This window comes from Phoca vitulina, unplaced genomic scaffold, assembly GCF_004348235.1.
Source record: "Phoca vitulina isolate PV1807 unplaced genomic scaffold, GSC_HSeal_1.0 scaffold6, whole genome shotgun sequence".
NCBI lineage: Eukaryota > Metazoa > Chordata > Mammalia > Carnivora > Phocidae > Phoca > Phoca vitulina.
Window position 1 is genome coordinate 32,517,107 of NW_022589709.1, and position 17,131 is coordinate 32,534,237.

Here is a 17,131-nt window from a genome sequence, read left to right on the forward strand (position 1 = left end):
GGTCATTGATGATATGCTTTCATGGTTTTTAAAAATGAGATAGACCAGAAAAATGAATTTAAGAATTGGAGACTCAGACAGTCAAATTCTAGAAAGCTTTTGGTATTAAAGACCAACAACCTTTTAAAAGTGGCAGCCAGGGTTCCAGACCCTGCTGGAAATAAGGAAATCTAGGTGTAAGCCAGGGTTCTAGACCCTATGGGAATAAGGAGATCCAGGTGTAAGTGAGGGGCCACCATGACTGTGGTAGGTGGAAAGGGAGACCATGCCAAATCCCAGGAGTAAAAACAGTGACCTGTGACAGCGACCAGGTGGAGAGATAATGCCCAGAGTACATCAGCCCATCTCTCTGGCCCCTTCTTGACCCCTGTGACAACTTGCTCAGTAGAAACACCCGAACCAGCTTACAAATGTTCTAGAATCACCTAGAACCAGCCTACCAATGTTCTAGAAAGAAACCTCGAATGGCTAGTTTTACACACAAGCCCCACAATGCTCCACCGACTGCTGCAGGTTTGTTATGTGCTTAGATTGAGACAGAGACTGAAATCACCTCTGCATCTCCCTCACCGCCCCCCCACCCCCAAAGGAGGCCATATGACGTGTGGCAGTGCTGCGTTAATCATACGTTTTTATCAGAGAAATGATTACACTGAGCAGGAAGCTACAACTGCAAACTTCTTCCCCATCTGTTCCCCAATATGCCTCAATCAGTATTTTTTTTGGTAACCATTTTTGCAAAAAATGAGGACCAAGACAAGGAACAATTATAAAGAGATGGCAAGAATTTCCTGCGTAACAGGTAATCCCAACAAAAGAAAGAGCAATTTTAGCCTTTAAGTTAGTTACAATATATCTGCCAGAAAGTTTGTGATCTCTGGAAAGAAAGGGCTCTATATTCTCAAAGAAAATGTCACTGTCCCCTCCGTAACAATGCAACATGCAAGAACAGTGTCCATATATTCAAAATACAATCCTGCTGTCAAAGTACGAGGCATCTTCTTGAGTTGATAAAAATAAGAATGATCACCATTGTGTAGCTCAGATGATCTCCATAAAGATACTAAAAACATAATAGGGGACAAAAACTTGGCCACAAAGAAAATGCGCTAGGCCTGGGGTCCAAAGAGGATGGTTTCTCCAACCTTGATCCAGAGATTGCTTAAAATGACAGTGAACAATCTTTGAAATGCAGGCACGTCAGGCTTTGCTTTTGTAACCAACAGAGAAAGGGTCCAGAACACTGGTTTACCTGCCCATATACTATATGGAATAACATCTACATGCAAAGGGGCATCAGAAGAGAGGAGAGGACCCAAGTCAGGTTCTAGGACCCCATAAGGGAGTACGATGTATCACGAGGAAACACCTTGGGTTACACAGTTTGAAGGAGACAGAAAGCAAGAATGAACCGAACAATCTAAAGTCTTCCTACATCTCTAGTATCATCAACCAGTCCAAGTTTTCAGGCATTTCCCAGAAAGTAGCTGGAATCTGGATTTTAGGGATAATTACGGACTTCAAAAAATAGATAACTGCCGGGCCTGCCCTTTTCCCATGCTTTGGAGAGGCGCTGGTGCTCCTGCCCATGGGATTACCAGGAGCTGGAAGCCCAGAGCCATAGCAGGAGCGCGCAAGGCACATCAGAGCGCTCACCCACCTGGCCTGCAGTCACCTGGCTTGGGCAAGACAAACACCACACCTCTTTCCCAAATACAAACACTTTAAGGTAAACCACCTTTTCTCACTGAAGGAGGAAGCATGGAAAATTCTGTAGCCGATCTATAAAGGAACCTGCTGTCAACCCCCATCTCCCCTCCTACTCATAATTTTGTTTTACTGAGATTGAAGGACAGGATGACAAAGCTGGAGTGATGGAAAAGGACATGATTACGTTAAAACAAATAGAAAAATAAACCAAAGGTATCCAAAGTACTTCTAAAAAAATAAGTTTAAAAAGTATTCCCATTGTTTAGGTGTACAATAAATGCATTCCTGAATTTTTTTGGAAAAGGAATCACTTTAAATGTACCCGAGAGACAGGCAATCTTAATACAGGCTGCTAGGAATATATCTGTAAAGTACAGAATCTTCCCAGAAAATTCACTCCAAAATCACTTTCTGTAATCATGGCATATAAGTCCACTTAAACAGAAATACACAGATACACAGAGTGAAGTCAAGAGGAGATGAAGGGGCTGGCAAACAAAATGTGCAAGAGGTGGTACAGAAGATAATTATCTGCACAGGTGATCTAGCCTATTTATCTGAGGCCCAGGGGAGCTAGGTATACGTGTCCTCTTTGGAACCTAAATAGTTTCCTCCTCCCCTAAAAACAAAACCTGCTTCTCTTTCCTATTTAGCCAACTCTGCCAGTTCTAAGCTTGTCCCTCTCATCTCTCTTCTCCAGGGCCTGCAGGCCTGAAGCCGCTGCTCACAACCAAAGGTGGGGAAGATGGCCCAGAGCTGGTGTGGATCTCAGCCGAGGCATGGAGGTGTGCCAGAAAGCCCCGCAGCCCCTGGGGTGGAAATAAAAAGCTAGCCCTGGCCTCCCCTTTAGGAACACACCTACCTGGCGAAGTAGCAACCGCACAAGACTCCTCTGAAGAGAGGGAGCCAAACAGGCTGGTGGAGGGCCTAACAGCACGAGTGGCCTTGAGGAAGCCCACAGTATGCACTGTGACCAACTGGAAAACCACACTAAGTTCCCCAGGGAAGGGGGGACAGAAAGCAGACGGGCGGGAGCTAAGGCCACATTGCTGAGTGCTGCAGGTCTAGCTGCCCTGAACTCACTGCTTGCTATGTGGACAAAGGAAAAGGCTTAGCTAAGAAATGGCCCCTTGAATACAGAGGACTTCACTTTCTTTCATTCCGTTTAGATTCCACCCCCCCCCCAACCTTTTGTCTTTTTGTGATGAGAGAAAGGTACTCAGGGGCAGCTAGGGATCACAAAGAGGACCTTGAAGAGGGCTCGCTCAAGAAGCCACATTCCCAGGACTGAGGAACTGTCTTAAGGACCTCACTGCTCCTGCCAACCAGGACCAGTGATTTAGTTCGGCGCTGAAGGCAGTGAAACGAATGAGTGCTCTCAGACAATTTTAGCAGCACAGCTGGCCAACCTCTACCACAGCACTGGTCAGCTTTTCAATCTAGTGACACTGAGCACATGGGTCATTAAAAATGCTTGGCCCCAAGGATGATACAGTATCTGCCGAGTGCAAAGCTAAGTTACCAAGTAGCTGGTCTATGTGTTTGAGGGCTCAGTCAAGCGGAGGCTCATACAAAAAAAATCTGAAAGATTTTTTTAAAAAGTACTGCAGTAGACTTAAAAATTCTAAGCAATGAAAAAATGATGGTAATAAAAATAAAAATGCTCTGAGGCAAAAGTACATATGAAATAAGTTCCCAAAGATCTGATTTTTTTTTTTCTAAGGTTTCATTTTGGCCCTGGGTAGGTAAAAGGAAATTACGCTGCAAAATTTTAGGCCTTTAGTTGTGTTTCACCAGCATAGGTCATACCAGCACTGAGATAAGTCTTCAGCAGTAACCTTCCAGATGCTTTTGGGAGCTTTGGAGAGAGTTGCAAAAAAAAAAAAAAAAAAAAAAAAGAAAAGGACAAAAACCTCACAACTACCAGAGGTCATGAAGCCACAGAGTCATCTGCTCCTGAACAGCGTGGTCACCAGATGTGGGAACTACTTTCCAACAGTGCACTTCAAGACCGAGTATTCTCACTGTCTGCTGGAATTTAAGTCAGAGGACAACTTGCCTCCCATATCCGTTTTGCAAAGAGTGAAACTTTTGATCCTTATCAAACTTGCAGGGGAGGGGGGGAAACAAAGCTGTACTTCTTACTCATTTGCTAAAAACGATGAATGATGATAGACCTGATCACAACCGAGATGGACCGACCTAAAGTATTTCAGTGTCAATTGTTCCATTCATATAGTATCTATACTCAAAAGGTAACTGGTGGTCCCCAAATAATTCCACCATGATCAGTAAAAAGTACAGAATTTTGAAAAGCTGATTAACAAGCAGAAGTGACACATGACTGGATGGAAGGCATGGAAAATTAAATTTAGGGCTTGTGAAAAGAACCAATATTTTCCCATGCACAAAGCACCTGCTAATCTCCAAAGTACTGCTGACAGCCATCCAAGCCCTCAGTTATCTACACCGTCAATTACAACTTTCTCCATTCCCAGTGGAACTGCCTTCTTGAATTTTCAGTCTCACGTTTTCCCGAAGACTATTCCCAGGTTTTATGCCCTAGGACGCTGCAGTAATGATGGATTTTTGGCCATGGTTTGTCTTGTAACTTCATAATTGTGTAACTTTCTACCATAACTTACAGCCAACACATATTTTAATATACAGATAGGAAAAATTATTTAAATACTTACAAAAACCAGAGGAGGAAAGGTTTATTTGAGATGTAGGATTTGGAAAGGCAAGCCTGGGCTTTTATTGGGAGTTGAAGTGTAAACATTTTTGAGTTCCCCTAAGATGTCTGGACTAATGTAACAGACTTCTTTGTTCAGAGCAATGACTTCTAATCTTAGATTTGTGACACCCCCGGGTGTCTCCAGATATCTCCGGAGGTGCTGTAAAATTACCTCCTCAAAATGCCAAGTAAAATAATTTAAATTCGCTTAAAAAATAGGCCACACATGTTTGGAAGCAAGGGAGGGTGTCTTGGAATCAAAAGAACATCATAAATATTACAAAAGCTTGATCCTTTTCAATTACATTTTAGTCTAAAGCAACTGATGAATAAAGGAAATGGAGCAAGATGAGACAGTCTGTGTGATTTTTGTGATTAGGGGAGACTGGGAAAGAGCTAGTTACTTGGGACAGTCTTTTTTCTGACCTCTACATTTACTTACTAATGCCTGAATTAGCACTCACTGGCAAATGGGAACCTCGTTCCTAGCCCTTCACCTACTTGCACTGACATCGGTGCCTTAAAGTTGGTTTAAATGATCTCTATTAAGTATGTGTTTCTTTAAAACAACAAACAAACAAGAACACAGACAGGCGGGCAGCTAGGCAGGGTAAGCTTAACTTAATTTTGTCAGTTTTCCCCTCAGCGTCTTCATTCAGTTGTTATCCTGAGATTACATACATCACTGCTCTACAATATCCAATTCTAAAATTGCTTAGTCACAAGGTTAAGAACGAAAACACAACTGTGGGTTTGCAACTAGGAAGCTGGCTCATAGCCATTATATTTTACTACAGTTTCCAAATTTCCAATAAATTATGTTTCCTGATGGGCTATTGCCCCAGGTTTCAGAACTTTCTTTACTCCGAACACTCACTTGAGTTATCCGAAAAATCGGAATATTGATTTAGAAATCAAAGTGACAAGAGTCACCCTCAAAAAAGACATCACAGATTAAAAAAAAAAAAAGTATACATAAGTATACATTTTTCCATTAAACAGGCCTGTCTTTTCATAAAACCTCAGCGTGTGTTTTAATTTTTCATATCACTGCTTAAACTTAGACCCACATTTTACATAAGCCCTAGGATTCCAGTGAGAAATTCTTTACTAAATAATTTTCATTTACTCCTCCATTCACCCTGTTAATTGCATGTCAAGAACAAGAAAAAGTTCCTTTTAAACTAGGTCTTTTGTATCATACTTCAAAAATCATCTGAAGAAAAAAAATTATCTGAAGAATCCAACAGTTCTAAGTCAGAAGGAAAAAAAGTATACTTGCCTTATTTGTAGCGGTAGCACTGGATCCAGGGACCACAGGCACATTCGTCACTTGAACCGAAAGATAATTATTATCTATGAGCGGCCAGGCTCCTTCCACTTTGCACGTCTGAAAGTGATCCTTGAAAGTTCTAAGGTGAGGATCTCCGAACAAGCCACAAAAAAGGTAACTGGGAGGGTTCAGATCCCCGCCCCTGTGTTCTCTGGCTCCTGTGTGGCTGTGATAGTTACAAGGGTCGTGGGTCACTTCAGGGTTGGTAGAGGATGTGGGTCCATCCTTAGAACAGTTCCTCTGGCTCATGAGGTCACTGATCCCCAACACAGCAGAATGGTACACCAGGTTCCCGCGGCAGGCTTTCGAAGTCCGCTGGGTGCAGCCGGCATAGGCGCGCAGGGCCTTGCAAAACTCTGAGTCAAAGCCGTCGACGGCAGAGTTCAGGTGTGAAGTCAGAGACACAAAGTCCGTGGTGCACTTCTGGATTCGACACTGGGCCGGCTGTTGGCAGTCACCTATGAGAAAGAAGACCCAACGTTTTCTGAATGCTCCGTATCTGCCTGAGCTACCATGAGAAAATGACATTCCCCTTTGGGAACTGTTTGTTCGATTTCATATCCTCCTATTTTCAGAAGGCCTTCAGAGATAGGGTTGCATTGTGCTTCTGTGTCTCTCACAAATTAAGCCACTGGGAGAAAAACTGCCCGCAATTAGTTACCTTAAAACTTGAAATCATGAGCCGCTGTGAGTGCACATGAGTCTAGCCCAGTATTCTTATGTTAAAATTACCAGGGAATGGCTAAATGGAGTATCTTATCAACTTTGCTATTGTTTAGATTCTGAGAAAGATTTCTTTGCTCCAACTCCAAGGCCAAGCCAAAGATGTGAACTTTGTTTTGATTTTGAAAAGGGCATTAAGTCATTTGCTTTGGAAAGCATGGGGTCTATGCAGAAAACCGCGATTAAGGTTCCACACCTTAGGTAGGGACCCCTAAATTACAGCATGATTAGTTAAAACACCTTTACCTGATTCTGGTACAGCTACAGGATAATAAGAAAAAATCCAGGTGCTAAGTTATTCTGCATTTCTTTAGGGGTGTTTATTAACTGTATATAATTTGACAATCTCCTGGATGCTACAAAATGTAACTGTTCTCTTAAAAAAATAAAGTGACTCATTTATTTGATCAAGCTGTGTATTTACTTCTCCCTTAATATCCATTACCACTGGATCCCAGATCCCAAGCAGCCCATCAGGAAAGGTACAATGAATCAAAAAAGGACACCAAATTGAAATCATGCTACACGGACAGATGATTCCACCGACTGTTTTATCAGAAAGAGAACCAGGGAACTACAGCACACAGAATTCTTAGAGTATATACAAATGACTTTGTTCCTTAAGTCGACAGTTCAGATACACCTAATGATTTAAGCAAAGCTAAAATGAATAAAAAAAAAAAACAACTATTACTGCGTCACTTTTTAAAGTCAATTTTCAAATGATGTTTTGCCACTAGCTTCTCATATAAAAAAATTAAGGGGTGCCTGGGTGGCTCAGTTGGTTGAGCACCCAACTCTTGATTTGGGCTCAGGTCACGGTCTCATCATCTTGGGATTGAGCCCCATGCTGGGCTCAGTGTGGAGTCTGCTAGTCCCTCTTCCTCTGCCCCTCCTGCACAACCCCCCACCCCCCCGCTGGCCCCCGCATGTGCACTCTCTCTCTCTCAAATAAAAAAATAAATAAAATCTTTTTTTTTTTTAATTAAAAACCTCTCAAAGCATAAAAAGATGCAAGAATGGCCAATACTAGGTCAGTTGTGTGTGCCAATCAGTTTTTTTTTTTTTTTTTTTTTAAGATTTTATTTATTTATTTAATTGACAGAGAGAGAGAGAGAGACAGCGTGAGGGGGAACACAAGTAGGGGGAGTGGGAGAGGGAGAAGCAGGCTTCCAGCTGAGCAGGGAGCCCGATGCGGGGCTCGATCTCAGGACCCTGGGATCATGACCTGAGCCGAAGGCAGTAGCTTAACCAACTGAGCCACCCAGGCGCCCCTGTGCCAATCAGTTTTATATTCTGGTCCATAAAGCGGGAATGCTAGAATTACTGAAAAGGAAAATACTTTTCCTAATCATCCACCTCAAGTTTTATAGAAACTTACTTTAACACATACTTTGTGTTATTTAAACATTCTTTTTAGGTCTCTACACTGGAGAAAGTTTCAAAACTTTCAAGTCTTAGATTCCTCAGCTGAGAAATGAGGAGGTTGTTTTTGTGATCTTTTCCAGGCATAAAGGATTTTATAGTTCCTATTCTAGGTGAGGGGGGAAAAAAAATCAGAGTATTATTAAATACATAATTATTTTAAGATGTGGACATAAACTTCAGAATAATATCAAGATTTAGGACTTCATCTGAAGAAGACTTAAAACTTTAGAAAAATACTTTAATCTTTTCAGTATTAAAATGCTTTTAAACCTTAATGGAATAACCCGTAATCTCTGTTTCTGGCTTGAGTTCAGCAGAAAAGACTGGAGGATGACAACCTCTCAAGCCACCTCCCCCACTATTTTTACATTTCAAAGACCAAGAAGAGAAAAATGTAGTCTAGATTGGGTACTCTAACCTGGGGGGAGGAATACACACACACACACACACACACACACACACACACACTCTTAACGTTTTGGGGCTATGGACTTAGAGCTATCACTAAATCACACTTAAAAAAAAAAAAAAATCACAAAAACACCTTCATGTGTTTGGCCTACCTCATGTTGGCTCATTCTAGAGTTGACAAAAGCAGCTCCTGTATTTACAGAATTCCTCTCTCTAAATTAGATCAAGTCATTTTCAACTGTTTGACTCAAAAAACCAAAAGCCAACCAACAACCTCAAAGGCATTAAAGCCATTTTACAGATGGGAAAAATCAAGACAAAGGGCTACTAAAGGCCTTGTTGTGGCTGGATCATAAATAGCTAGAACGAAGCCCAGGATAAAGTGCCTTTCTTCAAATCTCCTTTTCCTTCCTCAGGTCAAATCTCTAAATTCCTGATTCTCACAACAATAGCTGATAGCTTAAAAGAAGACTTAACTATTGTATCAATTATTTTTTTCTTTTTAAATGAAATTCACAGCAAGCAGAAAGCAAGGAAATGAAAACTGGGCCAAGATCAGTCAGTAATGAACAGCTCCTAGACTACGAATAAATGACAGCACAAGAACTTTCCGCTGAACTTGCAATGCCTATTTGTTCTTTTTATGGTCTATAAAATCTATCCGAGCATACATTTACTTATAATTATTTTAAATAGTCATAAAATATCCAAAGTAAGAAGAGCATGAGATGCAGATGCAACTAACTGTTCAGAAGAGAACCAGAATATAGATTCCCACCTCCTTTTTCCTTGTCCTCCCCCCCCCCCCTTTTCCTAGCAGGCAGGTGCTGATTCTTTTGATAAATGTCACATCAAAAAGAACTCCTTGGGTTCTTTTGTGTAGGATGAGGTTTCTAACAGCCTTTTCAAGGAGAGATGATGGGAAAAGAGGAGGGCTAACTAGAGAGTGCATCTGGGTCAGCAGTTTCAGCCCCATCACAGGCTCCTGTATAATGACTAATTTGCAGCATACAGAATACACCCAGAAATATCCAGGCTTCATGAATTTATAATGACAGTGCACACTTTGCCTGTTACAGGCGATAAAGTAAGCTTCCTGTCAAGATGCCAAGACAATGTAGAGCAGAAACAATCTCAAGGATGTAGCCAACAAAGCCATGAAGAGTATGAGTGAGCAAGTAACTCCCATATTGCATCTCCATTCAGGAATTGTACAGGTTTGCTTGGGGGGGCGGCGAGGGGCAGTATGAAAGGACTTTTTTCATTTCCTAGGGCAGAAAACAAAATCTGCAGTTACAGATGTCTCCATTTTTCAAGTCAGATGATCCACGATTAGTGTGATAGTGTTTTCATTCCAGTTAATGAAAATGCTAAAGGATTTGTGGGTCTACAGCCTTCGTTAATGATTCAAAGACCTCACCATTCAAGACCATTTCCTTGATGCCAGGACTGCATGTGTGAATTTGCAGCACAATCACCAGTTTATAATAAAAGAAATAAGATATGCTGAAGCTGAATTAAGTGAAATGAAGGGCCATATGGGGTGCTGAGGCAAATTATATGGATCCAGGCATAAAACATATGGTAGCCCATCTGCAAAGAGCACTACGCTAGGCTCTGAGGAGAAACAATCCTTGCATTTCAATAGCAACACTCTTCAAAGAAATCTTTCAAAAGGAGCCCTTTTTTCTGTAACCAAATTAATCATTCCACCCCAACAAGCTGTTCACAGATATCACTCACCATGGAAACTCTAGGTAGAATCCAATGGTGACTTTAGTGAAGACACAGGAAGATATGGAGAAGAGTTTCACATCCCAAGTTCTTGAAATAAGGCACCTTACATTAAACATTAAAACAACTTTTTCATAACTGGCCAGAAAAGAAATCTTCAAGGACCAATCTTGTCTTAGTACCCTCTGACAACAAAGGGAAACAATATCCAAGCAGTCATGAGGGACACACAGTCCTACCTAATACTTCAATTTCCATTTCAAGAAACATACACTTTGACATTATGAAGACAAATTCTTCACACAAAACACTCCTGAATGTATCTTTTGACACATCATTAAAAATTTCCATGTGACCATAAGCAGGTTGCCACTATTTTCTAGGATTCTAAAGTCACTCATTTAAAGCCTTAATCACTGTAAAACTTAATGTTACACCCTATGTTTCCCCAAGTGAGTGTTAAAACGCAGCTGTTCCATCACAATGCAAAGTTACGAAAAGTAAATTAAGTCTCCTCAAATGCCACATTTTTTCCCCATTACTTAAAAACCTCCCACATTTTTAGCAAGGCTGGTATGACTTAATAAATAAATACTACTCCACACAGGAGGGTGGCATTACAGTTCAGGATTCTCCAGATCAGAGAGCGTTGAGACTGCTGTCATAAAATACAGGACAAAAAAGGTCTCTAAGAAAAATTTATCTAATGCTCTAGTTGTTCTCAAATAAGAGTTTATCTTTCAATCTGGCATTAAATAAATTCTTCAGACAAACTCCTAGACGTGGTACTTACTTAGAAAGACCGTCCTAGATATTCCCCCGTCCCCGCGCTTTGAGATGCAACCGACATAGATCATTGTATTAATGCAACTTATTTCACAAGAAAAATAAGTATCACCTGCTAGAAGGCTCATCTGCAGGCCTACTTCGCTAAGAACAGATAACTCACTCCTGCTTCCATAGAGGAAGCGCCGGCCTCCAGAAAGCCTTGTGAGATCTGTCAACCCCTCCTGGAACCCGCAAACACGCGGCGAGCCACAAAGCACTGGTTTCTCCAAAGAGGGTGACAAGCTGAATTAAAAGCAGCTTTCGCAAATACGAAAGAAATCCCTGTTGAAAGACGTTTAAGTTACTTCGAGATTAACCCCCAGGTTTTCAAATTCCGGTGAAAATCTTTACATCTGGGGCGATTTCTTCCCCTCATCGCCACCCCCAACTCCAGAGAAGCAGCACAAGGCTCCTTGTCTCCCCTCGAAGGGGGCGGCGGCGGCGGAAACCTGATCCCAGCCTGACTTTCAGAAAACACCAATGCAGTGAGCAATAAAGCACCCGGAACATTTGTCTCGGGGGCGCAGGCCCCGTCGCCCCCGCCCTCTAAATCTTTGATAAGCGGCTGCTGGGAAGGAGATTTATCAACGGTCCCAGCCGAAGGCGGGGAAACTGGAGTGGGGCGGGGGAGGGAGAGAGAGGGAGGGGAAGAGGCCGCTCCACTGCGCCGTGGGCGCGCCGCACCACCCGCGGGTGTGTTCTTGCCGCTGCGCCGCGAGCCCGGCAAAGGTGCAGGTCTGGAGCCCGTGAGGCCTCTCCTGTCTCACCACGCCACGCCGCCCTGCTGCCCCAGCGTGTGCCTTCGGGACCGGGGGTGTTTGGGAACAAAGCACTCGGCCCTGGGGCTGGCTCCCCTCGCGCGCGCGCCTCATACCTGCGTGGAGCAGCCCGAGGCTGAGCAGCAGCAGCAGCAGCAACGCCAGGGGCGGCGGGCAGAGCTGGGGGCGGCGGCGCTGCTCAGCCCCGGCGGCAGCAGCGGAGGCGGCGGCAGCGGCGCAGGAAGGTGCTGCTCTCAAGCCCATGCCCGTCCATGCAGGTCTCGTGGGCTCCGGCGAGGGCGGCGGCGCGGGCGCCGTGTCGGGTTCGTGGCTGTGGCTGCGGCATGGACCGTGGGACGCACCTCGCTTCCTCTTCTTCCTCCTTCAGGCCCGCGTCGGATACGGGCCGCCGCCACCGCCGCAGCGAAAAGCGCGCCGCGGGCGGAGCGAGGCGGCGGCGGCGGCGGCAACGGGGCGCAGCGGCATCGCGGCGGCCGGAGGCGGCGGGCGGGGCAGAGGGGGCGGGAGAGAAGACACAAAGACGGTGAGCTTAGTGCCGAGCCTGGCCCCAAAAGCGCGGGCGCCCCGGTCCCAGCCAGCGTGGGCTCAGCGGGCGTGGACCCACTGGAGGCGCGCCCAGCCCTAGCAAGCAGCCGCCGGCAGCCCGGATATCTCTGTGCGGCGGCCTCGCGGTCAATCAATCTCAGCCCCGCACTGCCGCTCCGCCCTCCCTGCGTGCGCCAATCCACGTCGTCCCCACCCACGGCCGAACCCCTCCCTCCCACCCCATTGGCCGTAAACGCGGGTCCTCTGGGCCCAGCCCGCCACTCGCAGGCCCAAAGCGCCCGCCCCCCGCACCTCCTCCCGCCCTCGGCTTGCTCATTGTAATTCGAGTTCCGCGTCCGCCGGCTGCGAGTCCTGTCCACCGTGCCCGGGCCCAGCCTCCCTCCTGCTCCCTCCTCTTCTCTCCCCTTCACCCCTTTCCGCGATCTGTTTCCTCGTGCCCTACAGAAACTGGCGACGGCAACTCTCTCTTGCCGGCGTTACAAAAGAACCGGCTTTTTTCTCTTTAATTAATGTTGATTGGGTTCAACTTCCCCCTAAGGTTTTTTGGGGTGTGTGTGTGTGTGTGTTTTAAATCACCCCCACTCTGTCCCTCCCGCTCCAGCTCCGGCTCCTGAGAGGAAGTGGGCGCTTTTACCGAACGCCGTGCGGCAGGTCCCTTCGCAGCCAATCACATCTGCGGAACCGCGTTCCGAGCCTTTTCCGGACGTTTGGTAAAGCTAGCACCCAGCTGCGTTGGAAGTCCGAATGTGACCTGCGGTCCGGAACAGATCCGATGGGCTGGGAAGGTACCCACCAGCTCCCTGAGGAATTCGCTGGCAGCTGTGCGAGGCTCTGGCGTTATTGTTCCTCTGACATTTCCCTTCCTGAAAGCAGCGGGGAGGAGTCTGAGAGTGGGCGAACTTCAAAGTGTTCGGTTACAATGTAATTAGATTAATGAGGATAGTGAGTTTTTAAAGCAGTGTAGAGTAATTATGCCATCATTTCTTGTTGCTCGGTGGCTTTTCCACAAATTTTCGTAGTCTATTAGTATATTAATTCAATGGCAGGTCACTTTCTACTTTTGTCACTTGGATGGATCCAAAGATGAGGGGAAAAAACCCAACTGTGTGCCAGAAAAGAGGTTGCCAAGTGTTATAGGAAAGCATGCTGTGAGGTTGATGATAGGTTCCAATTTGTTATCAGTAGGTGTGAAGTGGTATCTAATCTCAAGAATGGCTTCAAAGGCTAGGAGCTACTTCGACTACTCTTGCCTTTGCCATTCCTCCAAGGGGCTCAGGGCTGCCATTTTAAATTCACTTATAGCCAAATTGCAGTTTGCAGCTGTACGCGTTCACTACTCATAATCTCTAATTAGTAATTTCGTATCAACCGCGGACACGTTAATACTCCATACGTTACAATGTGCTAATCAATGGACTAGGATAATTGAGGGCAAACCTTCGATCACTCCAGCTTACTCATTAGACACATTATGAACTGTACAAACCACTAGGTCCCTAATGAAGGATGCCTATCTATTTTTACTGTAACTTTTCATTACTCATCTATTACATACTATGATGACTCAAGTGGTAAACACACCTTTCCCTGCCCAAGATATAATCCAAACCTTGTGTATATCCATAATATGCTTAATAATAGCTTCAGAGTTGCCTGGAGAAAGGACTTTTTGCAGGCGGAGTTATCTGATACGATTTTTAGATAGTATTGTGGAGTAAATACTATGAGACCAAAAATTTACTCTCTTGAAATGACTACATAAATCAATGAACTAAAGTTAGTGAAATACTGGTAAACATCTTTTAAAAGTAACCAACTCTGAGTCAAAGTATTTTGCTAACAAAGACTAACAGTAAGATGTTTCTTTTTCCTTAACCCAAGATTTAATTCGACCCCTATGAAAGAAGCATGCCACTTTATTGATCATACTTCAAACACATAACCAAAAGTTAAGGATCAAATTCAGTTTAGTTGGGGTCTTTTCGCTGTCATTACTTTCTCTGATTTCTCCCCCTGCCACTTCTCCCCCACCTCTGTATCCTGTTTCTTAAACACACAGTGCTCTAAATTATTTTATCAATAGAGGGCGTCCTTGAGTCACTGAAAATTCTGGTATCGAAATGCAACTGTTCTTTAGAGGGAAAACTTCATTTTTTTCTAAGGTGCTTTATTGCTCATCTGTTGTAAAATTTGACAAGCTCAAGATTTATAAGGCTAACAATTCATTTTTTATTACCACATAAGTGTTCAGCCGGCTAGAGTAAAATGTTAATTTTCACAATTAAACCGCAAGGTGGTTCCTGTTTTCAAGTCTTTAGGTCAGTTGACAGACTCGCAGGGTAAATTCGGACTGTTAGCAAGATCCCGAATGGGCTTGGAAAGCAAGAGCTTGGTGAATGGTCGCTTATAGCGCATCCATTCCTCCAGCTCCAATGCTGCAAGTTGAGGAGGATTTTAAGATTCTATAAAGAAAAATCTAGGGATTTTCCCCCATAAAATCAATGACTTATAAAAGTTTTACATCTTAATCTGAAAAAAAAAATCATGAAGTGACAGCTTGCACAGCTCACGAACCCACCCTATTTCTTGCCACTTGTACTCTTTCTCTTCATCTTTGTTTTCAGGAAGGAAAGATGAGACCAGAACAGCACAATTAGAGGACACAGCAAAGCATCCCATGGTATGAACGTGCAAGTGAATAGAATTAAAACACATGCCAGCAACATGAATGGATTCTAAATAAGAATTAGAGGTTTCTTTTCCTGAACCTATACATGCGGTCTTAACCATTCCCCTCTTGATTTATCTCCATTTCCAGAAATCTAACACGAGGGTCTCACCTAGGACAGAGGAAGCTAGGAAGCAGACCGCGGTAGGGATTTTGCAACCCGTTCTAGAGTAAGGGCCCCCCTCGCTGCTCCCCAGTCCAGGGTGTCTGCAAAGCGGGGGCTGAAATAGCCCGGAGTCCGACAGCCCAGCAGCAAGCAGCTAGTGGATTGTACTTACATCATTCTTAACCCTTCCGATCCTGGAGGGGGCTTGACGGGATCAGGGGGCCCCCGAGTTCTGGAGCACGCAGGACCTGGGTGTGAGAGAAGACCCCAGAGCCTGGCGTGAGCGCTGCGCCCCCGGAAGGAGGGGTTCCGGGGCGTGAGTGGGGCTCATCACCCGAGCGTACACAGCCGGCCCCCACGATCCCTGCGGGCTCTGCAGCGGATCACACCGCTCAAAGCGGCAGGTGCAAAAAGCATTTGGGAGCCGCTTGCCAGCGCGCGGAGGTAATGCGCTTCCTGTCCATTTATCTCAGGAAACCAGCGCAGCCTTCTCTTCCAAACAAAATTAACCTCTCATTAGCCAGCCACTCACTCCCGAGAAGGCCTTAAAAGCTTTACCAGCTCGCTAATGTATTTAGACTTTTCTTCCAGGCCAAGCAGCCGCGGTGGTGACTGTCATCAGCCCTGGGGGTTCCTCTGGGTTCCTCTGGGAGCCAACCGCTTACCGCACCTCCCCTCCCCCAGCCTCAAGTCTGGGAAACTCTGACCAATCTGGATCCCAGTTTGGGGTACTCTGCAGACCCGATACGCCCGAAGGGACTTCATGCCACAAGTAGCCAAAACAAGTTCCCACTAGTTTCAAGAGCGCCACTCATATCAAATACTCAGCTCTCCTACCCTCAAGAAATGGGGAAGGGTACCCTGGAGGTACTTCTGTGGCCAGCTGTCCCTGGGTCATAGGCGCTGACTGTCCTTTACAGCGCCAGCCCTGTACGCAACGGGTGCGGGAAGCAATGATCAGGGGTATGGGGAGTAGTGGAAGCTAGGATCTAGCCATTCCAGGAGCGGAGAATCAAATGTGGTTCTAGGTCTGCTAGAGTGGCCTTTTGGAGAATTGGGGTTTTCTCACCCTGGCCCCCCGCCGCCCTGAGGCTGGCAGATTTATACCACACAGGTGGACCAAGACCTAAACAAAATAGTCCGGGCCTCTGCTTGCCGCTCGCCCCCCACGTCCCCCTGGCCCACCGCAAACTTCGACAAAATAAACAACTCACCACAGGCATTCCCTTGTCTGCAGCGCGACGCTTGCCAGCTGGGAAAATAAGCCGCAAGCCACGCGGCGGGGGCGCAGAGGGAGGGCAGCGCGGCGCCCGCCTCTCTCCCCCAGGTGGGGGCAGCGACACCCGGGGGCAGGACGGAGGCTCCGCCTCGGGGGCCGCGCTCTCGCCTCCCTGACTGCTGAGTGAGCGCCGGGCGAGGGGCTGCGCCCTTCCAGCCAGCGCGATCTCTCGGCCACCTAGGGAAGGGGGCGGGGAGGCAAATCCTTCAATTCCCTCCCGCTTTCTCCAAGTGTCTTTCTCTCGCGTCAGGTCTCAAAGAAGGCCAAACCTAGGGGCCTTCACCCCACCCCTCCAGCGCCACACCGCCCCCTGTCGGCACTACCCGGACCTTTGCAGCGCCGCGGAGGAGTGGCTGGTAGCGGCGCCCCAGAATCCCAGCCTCCAAGTCCCGGCTCAGCTCTCTCCATTCTCACCGCCTCCTCACCCCCAAGTCCCGCACAAAGACGCCTTTCATGCGCCAGCGCCACCCTCCGCGCCGCCCTCCACCCCGCCGTGTTGCCTTTGCCCACCGTGGCACCAACCAGCGGTCTTGGGGCAGGCCGGCAGCGGACACGTGCAGGCTGTTCCCACTCCGCGCCTCGGCACAGGCACGGATGCAGTCGCCCGCCCTCCTTTCCACGATTTTCACCAACTGTGCACCAGCAGCCACAAAATGCACCCCTTCTTCTACAGAAATGATCTGTGAGGGTCTTCCGAGTGTGTATAAATGGTGGGTGTTTGTGGCGGGGCCGGGGCGGGGGTTGGCGTAGTGGCGGGCATGGTCTCTGGACTTTCGCTGAAATAAGGAG

At 46.2% G+C, this 17,131-nt stretch overlaps 1 protein-coding gene across 3 annotated transcripts in view; it reads right to left on the bottom strand.

Annotated features, from left to right (window-relative positions):
* The window catches only part of RGMB (repulsive guidance molecule BMP co-receptor b), a 29,732-nt gene extending 12,801 nt beyond the window's left edge, over positions 1 to 16,931 (bottom strand). The window contains exons 1-5 of one of the 3 annotated variants that reach the window (XM_032403940.1): positions 16,865 to 16,931; positions 16,278 to 16,519; positions 15,236 to 15,311; positions 11,779 to 12,044; positions 5,730 to 6,238 (exon numbers count right to left, since the gene is read on the bottom strand). In XM_032403940.1, coding sequence (XP_032259831.1) covers positions 5,730 to 6,238; positions 11,779 to 12,044; positions 15,236 to 15,240 — 780 coding nt within the window. In that variant the 5' untranslated portion in view covers positions 15,241 to 15,311; positions 16,278 to 16,519; positions 16,865 to 16,931. Of the gene's footprint in view, positions 1 to 5,729; positions 6,239 to 11,778; positions 12,045 to 12,863; positions 13,052 to 15,235; positions 15,312 to 16,277; positions 16,520 to 16,671; positions 16,754 to 16,864 lie in introns of those variants that run through there. The other 2 variants (XM_032403939.1, XM_032403941.1) reach the window with 2 other exon arrangements.
* Positions 16,932 to 17,131: the final 200 nt, after the last annotated feature.